Here is a 24,067-nt window from a genome sequence, read left to right as displayed (position 1 = left end):
TATGATATTTGCTGTGAAATTTTTATATATAGGTTTTATTATGTTGAGGTAGTTTCCTTCTGTTCCTAGTTTGCTGAGTGTTGTTATCAGGAATGGTTGCTGAATTTTGTCAAATGCTTTTCTGCATTAATTGAGATGATCATCTGGGTTTTTTTCCCCTTTATTCTGTTAATATGACATATTACATTGATTAGCTTTCATATGTTTAACCATCCTTGCATTCCAGGAATAAATCCCACTTAGTCATAGTGTGTAATACTTTTAATATACTGTTGAATTCTCTTTGCTAGTATTTTGTTGAAGATCTTTGCATTAATGTTCATAAGGGATGTTGGCTTGTAGTTTTCCTGTAGTCTCTTGTTTGGCTTTGGGATCAGGGTAATACTGGCCTCATATAATGAGTCAGAAAGTGTTCCTTCCTTTTCAGTTTTTTGGAAAAATTTGAGAAGGATTGGCATTAGTTCTTCTTTAAATGTTTTGTAGACTTCATGAGTGAAAACATCAGGTCCAGGACTGCTTTTTTGGGAGAGTTTTGATTACTGATTCAGTTTCCTTACTAGTTTTAGGTCTATTCAGATTATTTATTTCATCATGGTTTAATCTTGGCAGATTTTGTGTTTCTAGGAATTTGTCCATTTCATCTATGTTATTCAATTTGTTGTTGTACAGTTGTTCATAGTACTCTCTTAATAATCCTCTTTATTTCTGTAGTATCAGTAGTAATGTCCACACTTCATTTTTGATGTTAGTAATCTGATTCGTCTCTCTTTTTCTTAGTCTATCCAGCTAAAGGTTTGTCAATTTTGTTGATGTCTCCAAGGAACTAATTTTTGTTTTCATTGATTTTCTCTGTTTTTAAAAATTTATTTTTATCTCTGCTCTGATCTTTATCATTTCCTTCTTTCTACTAACTTTGGGTTTAGTTTGTTCTTCTTTGTCTGATTCCTTAAGTTTTAATGTTAGGTAGTTGGTTTCTTGTTCGTGTATTTTAGTGTAAGCACTTATACCTATAAAATTCTCCCTTTGCACCACTTTCATTGCCTCCCATAAGTTTTGGTAAGTCATGTTTTCCTTTTCATTCATCTTAAGTATTTTCTAATTTCCCTTGTGGGTTTCTTCTTTGATCCATTGATTATTTTAAAGTATTTTTGTTAATTTACACAGTTTTGTGTATTTTTCAGTTTTCTTTATGTTACTGATTTTTAACTTCATCCTGCTGTGGTTAGAGAAGATACTTTGTATGATATCTGTCATTTTAAATCTGTTGAGACTTAATTTGTGGCCTAATATAGTGTCTATCTTGTAAAATGTCCCAAGTGCACTTGAGAAGAATGTTTGTTCTGTTGTTGTTGGGTAGAGTCACCTGTATATGTTTCTTAGAGCTATTAGATTTACTGTGTTAAGTCCTCTGTTGCTTTACTTATCTTCTATCTAGTTGTTTTATTCATTATTGTGGATGAGGTATTAAATTCTCCAGCTATTATGGAAGAACTATATGTTTCTCTCTTCAATTCTGTCAGCATTTGCTTCATATGTTTTGATGGTCTGTCATTAGATACGTAAATGTTCATAATTGTTATATCTTTTTGCTAGTGTAATACCTTTGTTATATGTAATATCATATATACTTTTATTACATTATATTGTACCTTTTATTTTATTTATTTTTAACATCTTTGAGTATTAATTGCTTTACAATGTTGCGTTACTTTCTGCTGTATAACAAAGTAAATCAGCTGTGTGCCTACGTATATCCCCATATCCCCTCCCTCTTACGTCTCCCTCCCACCCTCCTTATCCTACCCCTCTAGGTGGTCTCAAAGCACTGAGCTGATCTCCCTGTGCTAGGTAACTGCTTCCCACTAGCTATCGATTTTACATTTGGTAGTGTATATATGTCAGTGTTACTGTCTCAATTCATCCCAGGTTACCCTTCCCCAACCTCGTGTCCTCAAGTCCATTCTCTATGTCTGTGTCTTAATTCCTGTCCTGCCCCTAGGCTCATCAGAACCATTTTTTTTTTAGATTCCATATATATGTGTTAGCATACGGTATTTGTTTTTCTCTTTCTGACTTACTTCACTCTGTATGACAGACTCTAGGTCCATCCACCTCACTACAAATAACTCAATTTCATTTTTTTTATGGCTGACTAATATTCCATTGTTTATATGTGCCACATCTTCTTTATCCATTCATCTGTCGATGGACACTTAGGTTGCTACCATGTCCTGGCTATTATAAATAGTGCTGCATTGAACATTGTGGTACATGACTCTTTTTGAATTATGGTTTTCTCAAGGTATATGCCCAGGAGTGGGATTGCTGGTAATATAGTAGTTCTATTTTTAGTTTTTTAAGGAACCTCCATACTGTTCTTCACAGTGGCAGTATCAACTTACATTCCCACCAACAGTGCAAGAGGGTTTCCTTTCCTCCACACGCTCTCCAGCATTTGTTGTTTGTAGATTTTTTGATTTTGGCCATTCTGACTGGTGTGAGGTGATATCTCATTGTAGTTTTGATTTGCATTTCTCTAATGATTAGTGATGTTGAGCACCTTTTCATGTGTTTGTTAGCAATCTGTATATCTTCTTTGTGGAAATGTCTGTTTAGGTCTTCTGCCCATTTTTGGATTGGGTTGTTTTTTTAATATTGAGCTGCATGAGCTGCTTGTATATTTTGGAGATTTATCCTCTGTCATTTGCTTCGTTTGCAAATATTTTCTCCCATTCTGAGGGTTCTCTTTTTGTCTTGTTTATGGTTTCCTTTGCTGTGCAAAAGCTTTGGAGTTTCATTAGGTCCCATTTGTTTATTTTTGTTTTTATTTCCATTTCTCTATGAGGTGAGTCAAAAAGGATCTTGCTGTGATTTATGTCATAGAGTGTTCTGCCCATGTTTTCCTCTAAGAGTTCTATAATGTTTGGACTTACATTTAGGTCTTTAATCCATTTTGCGGCGAGCGGGGGCCGCTCTTCATCACGATGCGCGGGCCTGTCACTGCCACGGCCTCTCTTGTTGCAGAGCACAGGCTCCAGATGCGTAGGCTCAGTAGTTGTGGCTCACGGGCCCAGTTGCTCCACGGCATGTGGGATCTTCCCAGACCAGGGCTCGAACCCACGTCCCCTGCATTGGCAGGCAGATTCTCAACCACTGTGCCACCAGGGAAGCCCTCCCTTTTTTTCTTGATGAGTCTGGCTTATGGTTTATCAATTTTGTTTATCTTCTCAAAGAACCAGCTTTTTGTTTTATAGATCTTTGCTGTTGTTTCCTTCATTCCTTTTTCATTTATTTCTGATCTGATCTTTATGATTTCTTTCCTTCTGCTAACTTTGGGGTTTTTTCTTCTTTCTCTAATTGCTTTAAGTGTAAGTTTAGGTTGTTTATTTGAGATTTTTCTTGTTTCTTGTGGTAGGGTTGTATTGCTATAAACTTCCCTCTTAGAACTGCTGTTGCTGCATCCCATAGGTTTTGGGTCATCGTGTTTTCATTGTCATTTGTTTGTAGGTATTTTTTTGATTTCCTCTTTGATTTCTTCAGTGATCTCTTGGTTATTTAGTAGCATATTGTTTAACCTCCATGTGTTTGTATTTTTTACAGTTTTTTTCCTTTAATTGATATCTAGTCTCATAGCGTTGTGGTCAGAAAAGATACTTGATACAATTTCAGTTTTCTTAAATTTACCAAGGCTTGATTTGTGACCCAAGATCTGGTCTATCCTGGAGGATGACCCATAAGCCCTTGAGAAGAAAGTGTATTCTGTTGTTTTTGGATGGAATGTTCTATAAATATCAATTAAGTCTGTCTCATTCAATGTGTCATTTAAAGCTTGTGTTTTCTTATTTATTTTCATTTTGGATCATCTGTCCATTGGTGAAAGTGGGGTGTTAAAGTCCCCTACTATTATTGTGTTACCATCGATTTCCCCTTTTATGGCTGTCAGCATTTGCCTTATGTATTGAGGTGCTCCTATGTTGGGTGCATAAATATTTACAGTTGTTATGTCTTCTTCTTGGATTGATCCCTTGATCATTATGTAGTGTCCTTCTTTGTCTCTTGTAATAGTCTTTATTTTACGGTCTGTTTTGTCTGATATGAGAATTGCTACTCCAGCTTTCTTTTGATTTCCATTTGCATGGAATATCTTTTTCCATCCCCTCACTTTCATTCTGTATGTGTCCCTTGGTCTGAAGTGGGTCTCTTGTGGACAGCATATACACGGGTCTTGTTTTTGTATCCATTCAGCTAGTCTACGTCTTTTGGTTGGAGCACTGAATCCATTTACACTTAAGGTAATTATCGATATGTATGTTCCTATGACCATTTCTTAATTGTTTTGGGTTTGTTATTGTAGGTCTTTTCATTCTCTTGTGTTTCCTGCCTAGAGAAGTTCCTTTAGCATTTGTTGTAGAGCTGGTTTGGTGGTTCTGAATTCCCTTAACCTTTGCTTATCTCTAAAGGTTTTAATTTCTCCATCAAATCTGAATGACATCCTTGCTGGGTAGAGTAATCTTGGTTGTAGGTTTTTTCCCTTTCATGACTTTAAATATGTCCTGCCATTCCCTTCTCTCTTGCCGAGTTTCTGCTAAAAGATCAGCTGTTAACCTTATGGGGATTCCCTTGTATGTTATTTGTTGCTTTTCCTGCTGCTTTTAGTATTTTTTCTTCATACTTAATTTTTGATAGTTTGATTAGTATGTGTTTCGGCATGTTTCTCTATGATTAATATGTGTTTCGGCATGTTTTTCCTGTATGGTACTCTGTGTGCTTCCTGGACTTGATTGACTGTTTACTTTCCCATGTTAGGGAAGTTTTCGACTCTGATCTCTTCAAATATTTTCTCAGACCCATTCTTTTTCTCTTCTTCTTCTGGGACCCCTAAAATTCAAATGTTGGTGCGTTTAATGTTGCCCCAGAGGTCTCTGAGACTGTCCTCAATTCTTTTCATTCTTTTTTCTTTATTCTGCTCCCTGGCAGTTATTTTCACCATTTTATCTTCCAGCTCATTTATCTGTTCTTCTGCCTCAGTTATTCTGCTATTGATTCCTTCTAGAGTATTTTTAATTTCAGTAACTGTGTTGTTCATCACTGTTTGTTTGCTCTTTTGTTCTTCTAGATCCTTGTTAAATGTTTCTTGTATTTTCTCCATTCTGTTTCCGAGATTTTGGATCATCTTTACTATCATTACTCTGAATTCTTTTTCAGGTAGGTTGCCTATTTCGTCTTCATTTATTTGGTCTTGTAGGTATTTACCTTGCTCCTTCATCTGTAACATATTTTTTTGTCGTTTCTTTTTTTTTTCTTTTAATGGGTGGTGCTGTATTCCTGTCTTACTGGTTGTTTGGCCTGAGACATCCAGCACTGGAGTTTGCAGGCAGTTGGATAGAGCCGGGTCTTGGTGCTGAAATGAGGACCTCCCGGGGGCCTCACTCCGATGAATGTTCCCTGGGGTTTAAGGTTCTCGTTAGTCCAGCGGTTTGGACTTGGAGCTCCCACCACAGGATCCCAGCTCCCGGCCTGGGAACCAAGATCCTGCAAGCTTCACTGTGTGGTAAAAAAAAAAAAAAAAAAAGGAAGAAGAAAAGGAGCAGTGCAATATGCAAGAATATAGAACAAAATAAAATTAGGAAGATAAAAAATATATTAGGAAAAATAAAACTATAATTGAAACAACTCCAACGGGGTAAAATAAAACCACAACAGTAAAAAGAAAAATAAAAAAGCGGGGGGGAAGAAGCCAAAAGGAGAGAATGTTAACAAAGTATAAAGAATAAAATACAACTAGAAAAATAAAAGGTTTTTTAGGAAAAATAAAAATATAAAAGAATCGACAACAATGAATCAACAAGGTAAAATAGAACCCCAGTCTAAAAGAGGAAAAAAGAAAATAAAAGAAAAAACCTTGGCTGTAGGGGGCAAAGTTTAGGCAGGGGTGGAATTTACGCAGGGGCTGGGTTTAGGGTGGGGCGGGACCTAGTTAGGTGGGGGGATGAGTTTTGAGCGTGGGGCAACTCCTAAGCTTAGGACCCATGCAGCTAGAAACGCCCTGGGGATGGGGCCTTGACAGAGTGATGTTCAAGCATAGGGTGGGGCCTCTGCTTAGGACCTGTGTGGAAGTGGAGAGGCAGCACATGGAAAGGAGGGCCTCTGGAGTGTGGAGTTAGGGAGTTTGGAGGTAGGGCCCTGAGTGAGGGGGTGTGGGTGGGGTTTAGGCCCAGTGCATTGGAGGGGGTCTCAGAGGGGGTTCTCTGAGTGTACAGATAGGGCCCTGGGTTGGGGTGTAGGGGCGGAGCTTGGGTTCTGCGTGGCAGGAGAGAGGCTCTGAGGGCAGAGGATTAGGCCTGGGGCCTAACAGGCTTCCTGGTACCTAAGTGGACAGGGAAGGCACAGACTGCATTCCCTTCCATTCCTTCATGTCCCCTTCCCCACCATCTCCCCCAGGGTCTCCCCCATTGCTGCTGGACCCCTAACCGTGGGTGGGTCCCACTGGGTGTAGGAACTCCTCCCCTCCCCCATCCACCCCTCAGGGGTGCCAGTCCCGGAGGTCCAGCCTTCACTTTTGCTCCCCCTTCCCTCCTTCCCACTCCCTCAGGACCCGCGCAGCTGGAAGGGGCCTTGGTGGACAGAGGATCAGGCCTGGGATCTCAGCAGGTTCCTGGGGGCCCAAGTGGGCAGGAGAAACCTGGCCATTCTCCCTTTTGATCCTCTGCTCTCCCAATGGTTCCCCAATTTCCCCCTTCGGGTGTGAGATCCCTTCGCCTCCCCCAGCTGCCCCTCAGGGGCATCAGGCCCATCCCGCCTCCACTTCTCCTCTCCCATCACTCCCCCCAAGCCCCACATCCTACCCGCTCACTAGGGGTCCCTCCCATCCCTTTAGGTGTCTGTGGTCCCCCGCCGGTGCCTGGCAGGTGCCCTAGTTGTGTGTAGACGCGAATTCCGTGTCCTCCTAGTATGCCATCTTGACTCTGCCCCCTGTACCTTTTAAAATATATGATGTCCTTCTTTGTCCCATGTAACCTATTTTGTCTGATATTTGTATGTCAGCCTCTGCTCTCTTTGAGTTACTCTTTGCATGGAATATCTTTCCCTCTGCTTTCAGTTTCAACCTGTTTGTGTCCTTGGACATCAGGTAGACAGTATATAGTTGGATCCTGAGTTTGTATCCATTCTGCCAATCTCTTTTCTTTTTTTGTCTTTTTTTTTTTTTAAATATCGTGATTGGAGTATAATTGCTTTACAATGTTGTGTTAGTTTCTGCTGTACAACACAGTGAGTCAGCTATATGCATACATATATCTCCATATCCCATCCCTTTTGAGCCTTCCTCCCACCCTACCTATCCCACCCCTCTAGCTCTTCACAAAAAACCAAGCTGATCTCCCTGTGCTATGTAGCTGCTTCCCACTAGCTATCTGTTTTACATTTGGTAGTGTATATATGTCAGTGCTACTCTGTCACTATGTCCCAGTCTCCACTTTCTGCCCTGTGTCCTCAAGTCCATTTTCAACGTCTGCTTCTTTATTCCTGCCCTACCACTCATTCATCAGCACCATTCAGTCTTGTGTGTTTTGAATGGAAACTTTAATCCATTTACATTGAAAGTAATTACTCCTAAGGAGGAATTTACTTCTTTTACTGTTCTATTTGTTTTCTCTTATGCCTTAAAACAGAAGGTTTTTTTTTTTTAAATTTATTTATTTTTTGGCTGTTTTGGGTCTTTGTTGCTGCGCATGGGCTTTCTCTAGTTGTGGCAAGCGGGGGCTGCGCTTCGTAGCAGTGCGTGGGCTTCTCATTGTGGTGATTTAAATTCCTTTATCATATTCTTTTTTTTATAATGAGCATTTCATTATTTATTTTGTAATATTTGTTTATTTATTTATTTGGCTCTACCGGGTCTTAGTTGCAGCATGCAGGATCTTTTAGTTGCAGCATGCGGGTTCTAGTTCCCTGACCAGGGATTGAACCCGGGCCCTCTGCATTGGGAGCGTGGAGTCTTAGCCACTGGACCACCAGGGATGTCCCCTTTATCATACTCTTTTGTATACATTCTGTAGATATTTTCTTTGTGGCTACCATTGGTGTTACATTTAACATTCTAAAGTTATAACATTCTAATTTGAATTTATAACACTTTAATATCAATAACATACAAAAACTCTGCTCTTTTATGGCTCTGTCCCTACTCCTTTTGGTTGCTGATGTCACAAAATTACATTACACAATGTTTGCCCCCAAACATAAGCTAATAGTTATTTTAGATGCATTAGTCTCAAATTATGTATAAAACAAGATTTGGAATTACAAACCAAAGTTACAGTAATACTAGTTTTTACCTGAACAATTTTTTTTCTTTAAATATAATCTCTTAAATTATATAAAAACAAAGAATACAGTTACAAATCACTGTTTCAATAATACTAGCTTTTATAATTGCCCATTTATTTACCTTCATTGAGATCTTAGTTTTCCATGCAGCTTTGAGTTGCTGGATAGTGTCCTTACCTCTCACCCTGCAGGACAGTGTTTAGCATTTTTTTGTAGGGTAGATCGAGTGATCACAGACTCCATTACCTTTTGTTTCCTGGGAATGTCTTTATTTCTCCCTCACTTTTGAAGGATAGTTTGCCAGATACAGGATTGTTGGTTGACAGCTATTTTTCTTGTAGCACTTTCAGTGTATCCTCTCACTATCTTCTGGCCTAAGTTTCTTAGTAGAAATCTGCTGATAATTGTATTGAAGATCCCTTATATGTGATGATTTGCTTCTCTCTTCCTATTTTCAAGATAGTCTCTTTGTCTTTTGAAAGTTTGATTATAATGTGTGTCTCAGTTTGGGTGTCTTTGAGTTCACCTTATTTGGAGTTTGTTGAGCTTCTTGGCTGTTCATATCCATGTCCTTCATCACATTTGGGAAATTATCAGCGATAATTTCTTTAAGTATTCTCTTTCCCTTTTTCTTTCTCGTCTTTTTCTTAGACTCAATCTTTTTTCTTTGTGTTGTTCAGACTTGATAATTTCCATTGTGCTATCTTCAAGTTCACTGATTCTTTCCTCTGCCAGCTCAGATCTACCATTGAATTCCTCTAGTGAATTTTTCATTATAGTGATTATAGTTCCAGAATTTCTTTCTGGTTTCTTTTTAGTTTTTTTTTAATCTCCTTACTGATATTTCCATTTTGTTTACCCATTAATTTCTTGACTTTCTCCACATCTTCCTTTAGTATTGATACTTTGAGCATCTTGAAGACAGTTATTTTGAAGTCTTTGTCTAATATATCTTTTTCAGGGAGTTTCTGTTGATCTCTGTTTTTTTTTTTTGACTGGGCCATATTCCCCTATTTCTTTGTATGCCTTCTGATTTTTGTTTTTAATTGAATACTGGACACTTGAATCTAAGAATGTGGTAACTCTGAAAATCAGATTTACCCCCTTTCCCGGGGTTTGCTGCTTTTTGTTGTTATTTTTGTTTATTTGTTTTATTTTTTGATCATTGCAGATTGTCTCTGTGCTGAGGATCAACCTGAGTTGTAAACATAAGGTCTGCTCAGATCTACTCTGACCCTTTCCCTCAGCATGTGTGGTCACTCTCTAATTTTCCCCATTTATGCTGTTATTTTTGAATGTCCTAGTCTTTAACATCTGGCTCCCAAAAGGGGAAAAAACAAAAAGATGAAGGGGGAAAGGGAAATGCCTTTAAGTCCCCTGGAAATTACTTCAGCCAGAGGGGGAGGGGCTTGTAACAAGTGGTGAGGATGTGCAATATCAGTGCCTGCCTGCCTCTTTGTCTGCACCTCTATAATCAGAAGGTGCAATCAGTGATCAGAGCACGATCTCCAATATGTTGAGGACAGGGTCCTTTTTGCCCACGTTGGTTTCTTCAAGCTGTTAGCAAGCTGCTCCTGGACCATGTGCACAGCTGCTTACCACATGTCTGGGGGTGGCAGATTGATAGGTGCTACTGTGCTAATAGCTGAAATTGAGCAGAATTTAGGACATTAATTGCAATTTATCATCCAGATTTTCCCATAGAAGTTGCCAGCCTTCAACAGAGACTCAAGGGTTCAAAATAGTTACATCAAACTGATTTTGATAGTGTAACTGTTTTCTAGGTTGGGAGACAGATTCCTGGTTCTTCCCACTTGGCTATTTTCCCAGAATCCTTCACAGGGGCTTTGAATTTTACCTCTGCCTTTACTCTTTGCTTTCTCAAAGATGTCATGCCATTCTGACTTCTTACACTAAGTTCATTAATTTAGTTAATTTTTCCTGTTCCTTTAGCATTTACTGGATTTTAAGATATAAAGTATTTTTCAAGGTTACAATGTCTCAGAACACAATAGAGTTTTTTGTCTTAACAGAATTTTTTTTAGTATGCCAAGAAAAAGACTGGTGATATTAGTAAGAGTACATGTTAGCATTTTACGTGTCATACCTCAGTCTTATTAAAAATGGAATAAAAATGAGGGCCATATTTTAATTAAACACCAGGCACTTGTTGACACACTGCTTTAAACAAGGCATGCACTATGCCCTCTTGGAGTATGTATAGATGCCCACCCTTCTCTCAAGGCTTTTTAATATAGATGAGGAGATATATTATGAGTCTAAAAGGGGAACTATAATTTCAGAAAGCAAGATGATAACTATAAAACTGCACCACATGAGTTATAAAGGCAACAATATGTACAAAAAACCAAGCTAAAAAAGTACATAGGAAAATAACAACAAACCTGGAAAGAAATAATCCAAAATGTATATAGTTGCTAACGTTGGGGTTGTAAGAATATTAGTGACTTTTTCTTTTCTATTTCTACTTTGTGATATTTTCCAATTTTTTATAATAAACAAATGCTCATTGGCATGCCTTTCTTAATGTTCTCTGCTTATAGTAGTTAAATGGTGCTTGAGGTGTGTTTTGCATTCTCAGTGGGAAAGCAGCTATATAACCATATTGATTTTAAGTTTTAATGACTGTTATTTGTATTTCATTTGCCAACATGTGTTCCGAAAACCAACCTGAATTCATGAGCATACATTTTCTCATTATTCATATGTAATAAATATATGGCTATTCTTTTTTTTCCTCACAGAAATCTATCTAATGTAGAAGAAATTGGGACTTGCTCGTATATCAATCATGTTATCACTATGACAACACTCTATATTCAACAAGTAGGTGTGAATTAATATATTCCTTTTTGTTGTTTTACTGAGAGTAACTAGTTTTTATTTTTTAAAATATCATAGTAAAGTTAAATGTTTTCAGAGGAGGTAATAATTGAGAAGATCATTAAAATTATCAGTGGGCACTTATATATTTCAGGCATCTTATGCAATTATCTGAAAGTAGACAAGCAATTATTAATACATTTTGTTATTTTAATTTAAAAGTTGAAGTGTTTTATAAATGGCTATTTTAAGTGACACAGTTTGCCATTTTATGTATTTATTATTTATTCATCAAATAACCCTCTTATTGAAAGCATCATCTTTTTTGGAAAGACGTTTGTCTATCCATTTGAAATCCTTCCTAGGAAATATTTAAAATTTGAGAGGTTATATCCAACCCATATGATTAACTGACCCTTTACACACTCAAATGGAACTTAGGCTTATTTGAATAAAAATGAGTTATTATTATTAGACGAATGAAACATGTAGTCTTTTAATGATGTTGGTCAGTATGTTATACAGCTTAACATTTTTAAGTACATATAATGTTATGTTTAAATTCTCAGTTAAAAAGCAAAAAAAAAGAGAAGGAATTGGCAGATCAGACATCTATCGAAGAATTTGTGATCCATGCATTGGCATTTTGTGAAAGTTTATATGACCCATATCGGAATTGGAGGCATAGAATTTCAGGGTATGTCTTATAAATCATAATGTTCATTTAAAACCTAAATATCATAATATATACAATTCTTCAAAGCAGGTCTCATTCTCTATGAAAGCAGTTGGTAAGATGTGTCTAAGACCCCATCCTTATCTCTGAGGTAGAGAACTACATTGGAGGTAATGAATTAGTGATGAACGCCACTTCTAGATAATAAATTTACCCTGAACTTTTATTCTGTAATGCAATTGAATGCTAATAATCTGATGGTAAAATCTCAGAGCACAGTAGCATCAAGTAGAGTGTACATATTTTTCAAGGAACTTTATCTTTTTTTAAAGCATATTTCATGATTTGAAAAAGAATTTTAACAGTATTTTGTGTTTTTATTTTTAATTGTGGAGCTTGTGTCGGTCAGAAACCATAGTCTCTCTGTTTAAAAAGAGAGACTATAATACAAGGAGATTGTTAAATAGGTATTAGAGAACTCAAAAAACAAAAGGGGGACACTGATGTAATACAGAGATAGTAACTTCAGGAAGCAGCTACTTCCCTGGTTCTGTGGGAACAAAGGGAAGAGATTAGAGTTATCAGAAACTAGAAGTTTTGGAGAAGAGGTCCTGCAGTGCCTGGTCTGAGGCTTCTGAGGATAGAGTCCTAAGCCAGTGCTGCTATCACTGAGCAGCTGTGAAGAGGCTGGTTCTGGTATTGCCAAAAATAAGCTGAAGAAAGAAACCAACTGTGAATGCCATAGTTAAGAACTGTTGGCCAGTAAAAAAATAAGGAATAAGGCATCAGTCCCCCTTTCACTCTTTCAGCTTTCCAGGCTCTGTTTAGTACCCACTATTGATGAACCCAAGAGTGAGGTAGCTGGAGAAAAGGAAATACAGTTTGTAGAATGACTGTTCCAGCATCACAAAGCAGGTGGAATGTAAGATGATGGATTTGTAGCTTAGTGACAATGGCATAATTACCAGTACACAGCTCAAAGGGAAGAGTTTAAAAACTCATGTGTCTTTCTTACCTGTGGGCAAAGAATAGGAAGAGTTGTGTTATCACCTACAATCAGATCTCTTTTTTAGGTCTCCCTAATCTGCTCTACTTTAAATCTCAGGATTTTTTCATTTTCAGTGTAACCTGACCCACTTATAAACAATTCCTACTTCCTGCAACATTTCGTTACTAGAATGTTTGATTTTTTTTATAGGCTTTTCAGTATATTTAGGGTAGGATACCCTCAATTTGAATAGCCACCATTAGATAATGGTGAAGGATTGGTAACTGAGAGAACATGTATGTAGACTATGGGGTTATACTTTATATGTTCTATATAGTAATATTTTATTGAAATAACACATCCTTTAGGTAAAGCAAGAAGTGTCTAATAGAATTAATAGGAACAAATACTCCAGCTATTAAATATAACAATTCTATCTGCTTATTTATACATTTGCTTTCCTTTATGTGTTGAAAGTTGTAGTCTTTTTTTTTTTTTTTGTGGTACGCGGGCCTCTCACTGTTGTGGCCTCTCCAGTTGCGGAGCACAGGCTCCGGACGCGCAGGCTCAGCGGCCACGGCTCACGGGCCCAGCCGCTCTGCGGCATGTGGGATCTTCCTAGACCGGGGCACGAAGCCGCGTCCCCTGCATTGGCAGGCAGACTCTCAACCACTGCGCCACCAGGGAAGCCCAAAAGTTGTAGTCTTTAGTCAGGGTTCTCCACAGAAACAAAACTAGCAGGCCGTGTGTGTGTGTGTGTGTGTGTGTGTGAAGAACTTCATTGTAAGCGATTGCCTCACATGATTATAGAGGCTGGCAAGTCCAAATCTGCGATGTGGCCTGGCAGCCTTGCCACCCAGGGAAGCCAGTGGTGCAGTTAGAGTTCGAAGGCTATAGAACCAGTGTTCCAGTTCCAGTCCTAGTTCAAAAGCAGTCAGGCTGGAGACCAGAACTGATGGTGCAGATGAAGTCAGAGGGCAGTCTTCTGGAGAATTCCCCCTTGCTTGGAGATGCCAGTCTTTTTGTTCTGCTCAGGCTTTCAACTAATTAGTTGAGGCACTTTCTGGAGGGCAGTTCCGTTACCCAGTGTTCACCAATTTAAGTGTTAATCTCATCCCAAAACACCCCCCAAGTTGACACATGAAATTAACCATCACATCGTTCTAATACTTTTCTTGATTGTTTATTAATGGGAAGGTACTAGTGACCTTCTGATTACTTCCTTTTCTATTGAACTTTAATATGTCTCTTTTTCCAGTGAGAAAGTGCTTTGCATTTTTCTTGGCAAAGATTTATCCATCAGGATAAGCTGCAGTAACAAACAAGGGGTTAGAATAACAAAGGTTTACTTCTTGTTCCTGTTCTCTGTCTACCATGGTTGGCAGGGAGCCTCTACTCATCATAGTCACTCAAGATCCTAAACTGACAGAACAGCAAGCATCTAAGGCTGTGCTAGTTACCATGTGAAAGAGAAAAGAAAGCTCTGAAATGTCTCACATTGGCAGTTTTAATGCTCTTGTCTGGTCATGACATATGACATGTTTCGCTTTCATTCAGAACTCGTTGGCCAAGACTAGTTACATGCTCCCATCTACCACAGTGAGACCAGAAGAAGAAGGGAGACCAAGGTGGAAGTTAGTTCTACCCTGTGACTAAAAGGAGTAGACATGGAAATAGTTGGCAGACAGCACTGTCACTGCCTTTTCCCTCTGCCTATGTACTGCTCATAACTCTCTAAAGATTCAAAGAGAGGAGCACATAATAGTGCTCCATTTGTAGCCTTTCTACGCATTTAGCACTTTGGTTCTCAACTAATCAATGTTCCCCCAATTTTAACATTTATGCCAAGATTTCTTAAGGAAATTATATCTCTTCCTCCCACTATTGCTACTTCCCCATCCCCCACCTTAGCCTTGTCAGCAATGGCAAATCTAAGGTAACGTTTTTTAAGTTTTGAAACAGTGACAAAGAATTTTTATTTATAGACAGGAAGACATATAGAAGGAGGAACATAAGGAGAGGAGTCTGGAAATGACAGAAGAGGCTTTTAGAGGAATCCTTAAGAGCAAAATGAATTTAAAGGTGGGAGAAAGAGAAGATATGAAAAGGTAGACCCGAGAACAAATTAAAACAGATTAAATAAAATTAGTAATTGAAAACAAAAACAAGCTTTGTTTTTAAGTTTATTTTATTTATTTTATTTCTGGCTGTGTTGGGTCTTTGTTGCTGCACGCAGGCTTTCTCTAGTTGCTGAGAGCCGGGGCTACTCTTTTTTTTTTTTTGCGGTACGCGGGCCTCTCACTGTTGTGGCCTCTCCTGTTGGGGAGCACAGGCTCCGGATGCGCAGGCTCAGTGGCCATGGCTCATGGGCCCAGTCGCTCCGCGGCATGTGGGATCTTCCCGGACCGGGGCACGAACCCGTGTCGCCTACATCGGCAGGCGGACTCTCAACCATTGCGCCACCAGGGAAGCCCGGGGGCTACTCTTTGCTGCGGTGCACGGGCTTCTCATTGCGGTGGCTTCTCTTGTTGCGGAGCACGGGCTCTAGGCACGCGGGCTTCAGTAGTTGAGTAGCTGTGGCACACGGGCTCAGTTGCTCCGCGGCATATGGGATCTAACCGGACCAGGGCTCGAACCCGTGTCGCCTGCATTGGCAGGCGGATTCTTAACCACTCCGCCACCAGGAAAGCCCCCAAAACAAGTTTTGAGAGCCAAAAACAAGAAGACATTTAAACATTATAACATGATATAGAAAGAGTTATAGTGTAAGATGACAACAAGAAGGAGAACTAAGAGTAGATGATCAGTGGTGGCATTTCATGAGTGCAGTATATATACCAGAAATTGTGCTGGAAGCTGTCCAGGTATTATTTTTAATAGGCATAACAATTTTGCCAGGAATAATATGAACTACTTCTGAGGTAAATGGTAAAAGCAGAGAGTGAGACTTGGTTTTCTTTGACTTTGATAGAAAAATGAAACATAGTGGAGATAAATCATGTAATTAGGAGAAATCTGTATAGCTCATGGAAGACCTGTACAGGGGAACTATAACAATAACTTAGACTTTATATATTAATATGATTCTGAAGTTAAATGGAAATTTGGAATGTATATATTTTCTTATTGTTTGTGCTTGTTGCTTACTAATACAGCTAAAACAGATTAGAACAGATTTAATTAAAATTAACATAATTCCAAATACAAAGCCATTTAAAATTATATTTCTTATTTGATGAAATATATGGATGTTTTTCGTATCTTCATGTGTAATTTGATTTAATTAATAGATTTGATTAATCTGTTAGCCCAATTTTGATTTTATTTGTAGAATCCGTCATATTTAGAAAGATTTCTCCAAATGGAACTAAAATAGGGAAAGAAATCTTTCCTGAAAATGACTTATTCATTCAAGCATTTATTTAAAAATATATTTATTGGGACTTCCCTGGTGATCCAGTGGTTAAGACTCCACGCTTCCATTGCAGGGGACATGGGTTCGATCCCTGGTCAGGGAACTAAGATCCCGCATGCCTCATGGCAGCCAAAAAACAAAAACAAACAATATATTTATTGACTTCCTACTTTGTGCCTAGTGTAAGTTCAGTAGGACTCATTGTCTGCCCACAGACTAAAATAGTTTTTTTAAAAAACATTATTTCACCTTTTTTTTTGGCTGTGTTGGGTCGGCACGTGGGATCTTCATTGAGGCATGCGGCATCTTTTGTTTCGGTACGCAGGCTTCTCTCTAGTTGTGGCGTGCAGGCTCCAGGGTGTGAGGGCTCTGTAGTTGTGGTGTTGGGTTCCAGAGTGTGTGGGCTCTGTGGTTTGCGGCACATGGGCTCTAGTGGAGGCATGCAAGCTCAGTAGTTGTGGTGCATGGGCTTAGTTGCCCTGTGGCATGTGGGATCTTAGTTCCCTGACCAGGGATTGAACCTGCGTCCCCTGTGTTATAAGGCAGATTCTTTACCACTGGACCACCAGGGAAGTCCCGAGAAAAATAATTTACATTAAGTTTTGTCTTCGGGCTCCTACTGGCCAAATCTGGGACAATATATACACAAAAATAATTCATTAAAGAATTATAAACCATTGGGGGAAAAAAGGAATTCATGAGTCCATACCAGTGATTGATAAAGATTGAGAGAGAGACAGAGACAGAGAGGGAGAGAGAGATAGGGGAGAAGAGAGGGCTCTTGCTTACATTAGAAGGCCAAATGCCAATTAGTAATGTACAGGGGCTGCTGGTGTTGGGAAAAAATCAGCATTTTGCACACATCATAGGAAAGATATGGTTCAGGATGCTAAGTCTAGGGGCAGGTGTTGATAACGAACATGGCTTTTGCATGGTTTTAAAATGTTTCTCCACAGATTACTTATTTGTTGCAAAGGAAAAATTAGTAGTTATTTTGTACAGTACTGGGTAGTACATTGACTGGATGATCAAAATTAACATCATCATTGAGAAGCAGGTGGACATCCTGTGCTTACAACTATGATACTCTAAGAAGGACCCATCATTGCTTGTATAATATTCCAACCAAGAATGCATAATCTGAGTCTTAAGTGTATGGAAACATCAAGCAAACTCCAGATGAACAACATTTTAATGAGTAAAAGGAGGGGTTAGGAGACACTATTCTTTAAAAGTGTCATAAAGGAAGGCTGTGGAAACGTTTCAGATTAAAGGATGCTGAAGAGATGTGACAGCCAAATGTAATACCTGACCCTGGACAGGAGACTATACTTAGGGGTGGGAAGGTGGGAATGCTATAGGACATGATTAGGTCATTTGACATACTGGATTATGAATGGTAGATTACATAAATGTATTACATTAATGTTAAGTGTATTGAAATTTACAACTGTACTGTAGTGTTATGTAAGACAGTATTCCTAGGAATTATTCACTAAAGTATTTAGAGGTAAAAGGCTATAATATTCATAATTTTCCCTTAAATGTTCTGAAAAATATTATAGGTCTGAATATGTGTATATATAAATATATATCTCATATATAGATATATGTGCATATGTATCTTTTTCAGGGGGGAGTGAGAAAATTATAAAGCATTTAGGATAAAGTTTTAACAGTGAACCTGGGTAGACTATACTTGAAGTTTTTTGTACTATTTTTATTCTTGCAGCTTTTGTAAGAGCTTGAACTTATTTCCAGATAAAAAGTTGAAAAATTAAGAAAAGTAGTTATGTTCTAGGTATGATGGGAAAACACGCACACACACACACACACACACACACACACACACACACACACAAGCACAGAAAAATTGACCAGGGGACATAAACTTAGAAAACTGAGATGCAAGCAAACATTTTGCATCCCTCTCAGCAACCTGTTGATATGTATTGGCATCAACTAGGTGCTAAACGCTTGGCCCAAATATCAGCTAATAATGGAGCAACCAAATATACTATGTTCTAAAAATGGTACATTATTAGCTGTTTTGTCTTATCCTATTGAAAACATGCAGTGCAAACTACTTATGCTTTAATATTTGTGTTATGTATAATAGTTTTCACCTCTTTAATTTAGCTTATTAAATTTTAGCACAATTATAATGGAAATTATGTTCATATGTTACATCTAATACAGAGCCTTTAGAATGAGTCATTAATCACAAATTGCAGGAGTACATTTTCATTATGTTAATCAAATGAGAATCTTTATTTTTGTTTGTAGCACAGGATTTTTGGATAGGATATATCCAATGTATTAGTTAATATCATAATTTATAATAAATGTGCAAAATGTAAATACGTGGAAAAACCTAACTGAAAGCTAAATCAGATTTCATCCTTTTAAAATTACTTTTTCTACAACATGACTAATTTTTTTAAGGCATGACTCAGTTTTTTATTTGAAACTCTAGTAATATTTGTATTGTTAGAAACACATAAACAGTTTTGATAATGATCTTAAATAGGAAGATCCAGTAATGTTCTAAGATGTTATATTTGAAATTAAAATAAATACAGAAGTAGGATAATTCTTAAGCCTTCTACGCAATGGAAATAGGCATAGATTTGGAAAGCAGTGCAGTAGCAAATGGTATCTGATATGATTTCTAGTGAATCTGGATATTAGATCTGGATCTTAGAACTCTTTAGTGTGTCAGTACTAAGTCCAGCTGTGCCTATCCTGTTCAGCTTATTCTATGATCAACTGGCTTTTCTTTCTATATAATTATAAGGAACAATTGTAATAATTATAAAGAAAATAATTTCAATACCTTAATTGAATATTGTTCAAATTGTTGAGAAGAAGGCATCTTAATCCAGTGCTTTATCAGTAGATTGTATTTAAATGTATGGAATTTCTATGTGGCTGTTCTCCAAATATTTTCCATTTTTGTTGGCTCTAACAGTGTTTTTTGTTGTTGTTGTTGTTTTAAGATTTAACAAAGTTTACTAAGTCACTTGCTCTCTGTAAAGGCATGATTTTACTACCTTTTTTTTTAGTGAGAGCAAAAAGATTTTGGAGCGTATTTATACATTATTTTAATTAATTATTAATTAATTAAAATTTTAAATTTAATTTTATTTTTTTATACAGCAGGTTCTTATTAGTTATCCATTTTATACATATTAGTGTATACATGTCAATCCTGTTCTCCCAGTTCATCCCACCACCACCACCTGCCCTGCCACCTCCCCGCCTTGGTGTCCATACGTTTGTTCTCTACATCTGTGCCTCTATTTCTGCACTGCAAACCGGTTCACCTGTACCATTTTTCTAGGTTTCTAACAGTGTTAAGAGCTTGTTTGGGGGATGGAAAAAAGTCTTTTTTTTTTTTTGGATTTTCAGCAGTCCACCAGTTGCTGATATGTCATTGTAACAGTAACCTTTATTCCCTAAGCCCCACACCCACCATGCCCATCTAAGAGATTCATTTTGTGTTGAATTGAAGTGTTCTTTGTAAAAGCACATGCTGTTTGTGTTGGCCTTACCAAAGTCTGTAGAAATATTTCAGCCATCAAAATTACTGAAATTGTAATTAAAAACAAAAATAATCCCAGCCTTCTGGATCTGTATCCTTCAGGTAGAAGAAGCCAGTGGTATGGAGTCTTTGTGTCCAGATAAAATTTCAGAAAGTGGCACAGAGTAGCTTGATTTCTGATGAATTTCAGTTGCACTGTAGGAATAAGCTACTACCTTAGGTATCAAATTAGCAGTACTACTGAACTAGTTCTTTTACATTTTGGAAATTTTAAATGGCTATTTCCTTTTTCTATTTCCAGTTGTTAGGAAACTTAATGTGACTGCTACGTTTCACCGTTAATTGTTTTAAATTTTTGTGTAATTCGAAAGAAGAAATCCTTTCAGTTGGTGAGCATTTAAATTAGTGGCTAGACTTGCTTTTCAAGATTATGCCAATCCTGGTGATGTATTATTCAGTACACAAATCAAAAGTAAAATATTAAATTTATTTTATAATTGTTTTTGTAATTGTGCCTTCTCTACTTGCCCATGTTGTAATTTGGTATTAACTTCTTTTTAACAATAGACGAATCCTTAGTACTGTGGAAAAGAGCAGACAGAAATATAAACCAGCTTCTCTCACAGTGGAGTTTGTCCCTTTCTTTTATCGTAAGTAACAGCTCTAATTTCTCTTGCTTTGATTCTGATGTTACTTTGATTGTTCCTTATTCTGATTCTGACCTTGATTCAGCTTTGTGTTTTTATAAGATAAAGATTCTAAGAAACTATTACTGGAGTACTTGATTCATGTTTTGTTGTGATTATTCTTCTTGGTTTTATTTAATTCATTGTTCTCAAAGTGTTTTTCTTTTGAGAAGAGCTGAATGTTTTAATGACAGTAGTATATCTTAAAACTTTAGAATTTTTACGGAAAATAAACTTGAGAGAATTGGTCCCTGTTTGTATGACCTATATGGACTCTAGCTTTCTTTCTTTAAAGAAATGATTTTGCCATATTTTAAGAATGTAGAAAATTTTGCAGAATATAAAAGGAACACCTTGTGTTTCCCACTCAAATTGGTCAGATCTTAACATTTTGCCGTTTTGCCATATTTGCTTTAATTCTGTCACTCCTTTTTTTTTTTTTTTTCTAAGAAATAAAATAAGACAAATAGTCCCTGGAAGGGCAGTTGGTCCTGTCCAAAATATATATGACATTTGGTCCATGCCAAAAGATCCTTGATATTTGGTCCTGTCCCAAATGTCCGTAAGACACTTGGCTATGCCAAAAGGTCCTTGAAATTTGCTCCTATCCAAATGAGCATATTTGGTTCATGCCACATGATTTTGGGTAGGGCCAAATGTCAAGGACTTTTTGGCATGGACCAAATATCTTATGGACATTTTGGACAGGACCAAATGTCTGCTAACGAAATAGTCCTTTGTTTGATTGCTTGGTGAAGATGATTGCAGTGCCCACTTTGCTTGACCACCAGTAGTGATACTGCCTTCAGCTAGATAATCAAACTCACATGTCCACAGTAGGAAACCCAGCATGCCAATGGAACAGTGTAGGTGTTTCTTTTCAGGAGGAGATCTCAGAACATTCCAAGGGCTTTTCTTGGGTTTTCTAAGTGAGGGTATGAAACCAAATTGGTGGGTGTGTGAGCCACTCTGGCTTTGAAGTATGGTATCCCATAGAAGGCATGTATAGCTTATAGTAACCGATGAATGTAATTTCCACATCCTGGGAAGGGAAATGCCTAAATTACACGTTGCAATCAGGGAAGCCCAAGGTTATTTTATAGTTATCATAGTCTTCGTAGTCCAGATCAAGGGCCATTTTTACCATGAGCAATGTTGCCTGGTAACTCATTTGTCACTCATTGATGGTCCACATTTGTCAGATTTCCAGAAATATAATTCTTGGTCCATTTTCCTATAGAGAAGGAGAAAGGATTTTTCCTACCCTTTGTTAATCAGTATTCACAGTAGTGATAGTGAAAATTTTCAATTGTAAAGATGTTTTTCCTTTTGCAAGATATCCTTGGAATGATACTGTGGCATAGGGTGAATATCATATTTTTCAACATTTTTTCACCTAATATTTTGCATCCATTGATGATACTTGCCTGGATCAGTTATTTTATTGAGGGTTGCAATATTGTGGCCTTCAGATTCTATCCTTACAGTTCTATCAGCTGTTGTATTCTGTAAAAAAGAATTTTCCCTCATCAACTGGGGATAAACTACAGCTGTTCCCAAAAAGGCTGGATACAGTACTTAAATCTTTCCCTTTTACTGTCTGTTTTCAAAATGAGTTCAAATAATAGTTACTTTTAGTGGGGCATATAAGTTTTATTTCTCTCTTTTTTGTGTATCACTGTGGACTCAACTTTTATTTATTCAATGTTAAAATCAGGTTATAGTTTTTGATGCTAAAATTATTCCACACTTGATCACGAAGATCATTTTATCCTATTCAATTTGCATTTTCATTTAATTGAGTCTTTTAAAACACAGAAGCTTTAAATATTAATGGAATCTAATTTATAAAATTTTTTTTATGATCTGTGGTTTTTGTGCCTTACCGAAGAAATCTTGGTTACCTCAAGGTCATGAAGGTTTTCTCTTACGTTTTCTTCTATTAGATCAATTACCTGTTTTGAGTTAGTATTTTCTATCTAGCATAACGTTTTTCATTATTGTTCCAGCAACATTTGTTGAAAAAGCTCTTCTTTCTTCCATTGAGTTACCTTGGCACATTTATCAAAAATCTGTTGACCATAAAACATGGGTTGACTTCTGGATTCTCTTTTTTGTTTCACATGTTTACCTTTATGCTGTTACCACGCTGTATTGATTATTGTGACTTTATACTAAGTCCTGAAGTCATTAAGACCTCCAACTTTGTTCTTCCTTTTCAAATTGTTTTCATTATTCTGGATCATTTGCATTTTTATATATATTTTAGAATCCATTTTTTAGTATTGTTACAAAAAAGCTTGCTGGGATTTTGATTGGGATTGTATTGAATCTATGGAACCATTTGAGGAGAATTGCCACCTTAAGAATATTGAGACTTCCAATTCATGAATCTGATATATCTCATTGTTTATTTGTATGTTTATTTCTTTAACCAGTATTACATAGTTTTCAGCACATAGATTGTGCACATATTTTGTTAATTTATCCCCAAATATTTATCCCAAGTACTTGTAGTTGTAAAGTCTTTAAAATAAACTATTGCAAATTTTTTGAAAAGCCTTATCTTCATGACCTGTTTTTTGATAATGAAATGTCCCTTCGTATCCATGGTAATATTCTTTGCCTTGCCTTGGTGATATTCCTTGCCTGTTTTGTCAGATACTAGTATAGTATCTGACACTCCAGCAATCTTATGATTAGAATTTGTTTTCTGTATGTCCTCTGTGGCTGAATAGAACTCTATCATCTGTGTGAAATCTGAAATTTCAGTTTACAACTTCTTGGTAGGTTTTTGCCTGTCTTGTGGGATTTCATACTATAATTTAGGACTGGTACTTGGACTCAAAGTGAGCCCTTTGCATATTTCTGGATTGCTTTCTCTGTATGTAGAGCTTCCTCCATTCAAGTACTGCTTTACAAATTCCAGTTGCCTAGGCCTCCCCAAACTTTTTATCTGTCTCCTAACTCAGCAAATAGCCATGTTCTTTTAGGGTTCCCCTTTTCTCTGCATTTGTTCAGAAAATGTCTACAAACCAAAAGCTGAGGTGATCCTTGGGTTTACTTTGCTTTCCTTCTCTTGTGTTTCACAATAGAAGGACAACTTCTAGAACCTAAAAATCTCTAGAGCCTATTTTTTCCAATTTTCTAGTTATTTATAGCAGGAAAACATGTGTAGTGACAGTTATTCCAGCATAGCTGGAATGACTTAATTTTTTAAATGTAAATTTCTATCAATACACTTTAACTCAAAATTGTTTTTTTGGTAATGTTTCTTATGTATAAAAATTGCATATAATTCTATTGTTATTATCTTGTCTTTGTGTGTAATGATGTATGCAAAAGGATATTCATTACTGGATTGTTAGTAGTATCAAAAGAAAATGGAAAAGTATAAATGTTTATCAGTAGAGAACTGGTTAAGTAAATTAAGGTACGTCATTGTAGTGAAATGCTCTCTAGTCATTCCACTACTGATGAATAATGCAGATGTATATGTTAAGATGTAATAATGCCCAGAATGTATTAAGCATAATGTATTAAGCAAAAAAACATAATGCAATAATATATGTAGAGCTTTTTTGCTTTT

The 24,067-nt window shown here is 37.1% G+C and overlaps 1 protein-coding gene across 2 annotated transcripts in view; it reads left to right on the top strand.

Moving 5' to 3' along the window:
- Positions 1 to 24,067, top strand: part of NBEAL1 (neurobeachin like 1) — a 228,732-nt gene that overhangs the window by 69,382 nt on the left and 135,283 nt on the right. For both annotated transcript variants that reach the window (XM_089915931.1, XM_089915930.1), the window contains exons 6-8: positions 11,091 to 11,172; positions 11,739 to 11,866; positions 20,360 to 20,442. In XM_089915931.1, coding sequence (XP_089772057.1) covers positions 11,091 to 11,172; positions 11,739 to 11,866; positions 20,360 to 20,442 — 293 coding nt within the window. The remainder of the gene's footprint in view (positions 1 to 11,090; positions 11,173 to 11,738; positions 11,867 to 20,359; positions 20,443 to 24,067) is intronic.

The sequence above is a fragment of the Delphinapterus leucas genome, chromosome 8, assembly GCF_059928025.1.
Source record: "Delphinapterus leucas isolate spDelLeu-1000000601 "Yukka" chromosome 8, BTC_Dleu_Yukka2, whole genome shotgun sequence".
In the NCBI taxonomy this organism is placed as follows: Eukaryota; Metazoa; Chordata; class Mammalia; order Artiodactyla; family Monodontidae; genus Delphinapterus; species Delphinapterus leucas.
Note: the sequence above shows the minus strand (reverse complement) of the source record. Positions and strands in the feature narration are given on the sequence as shown.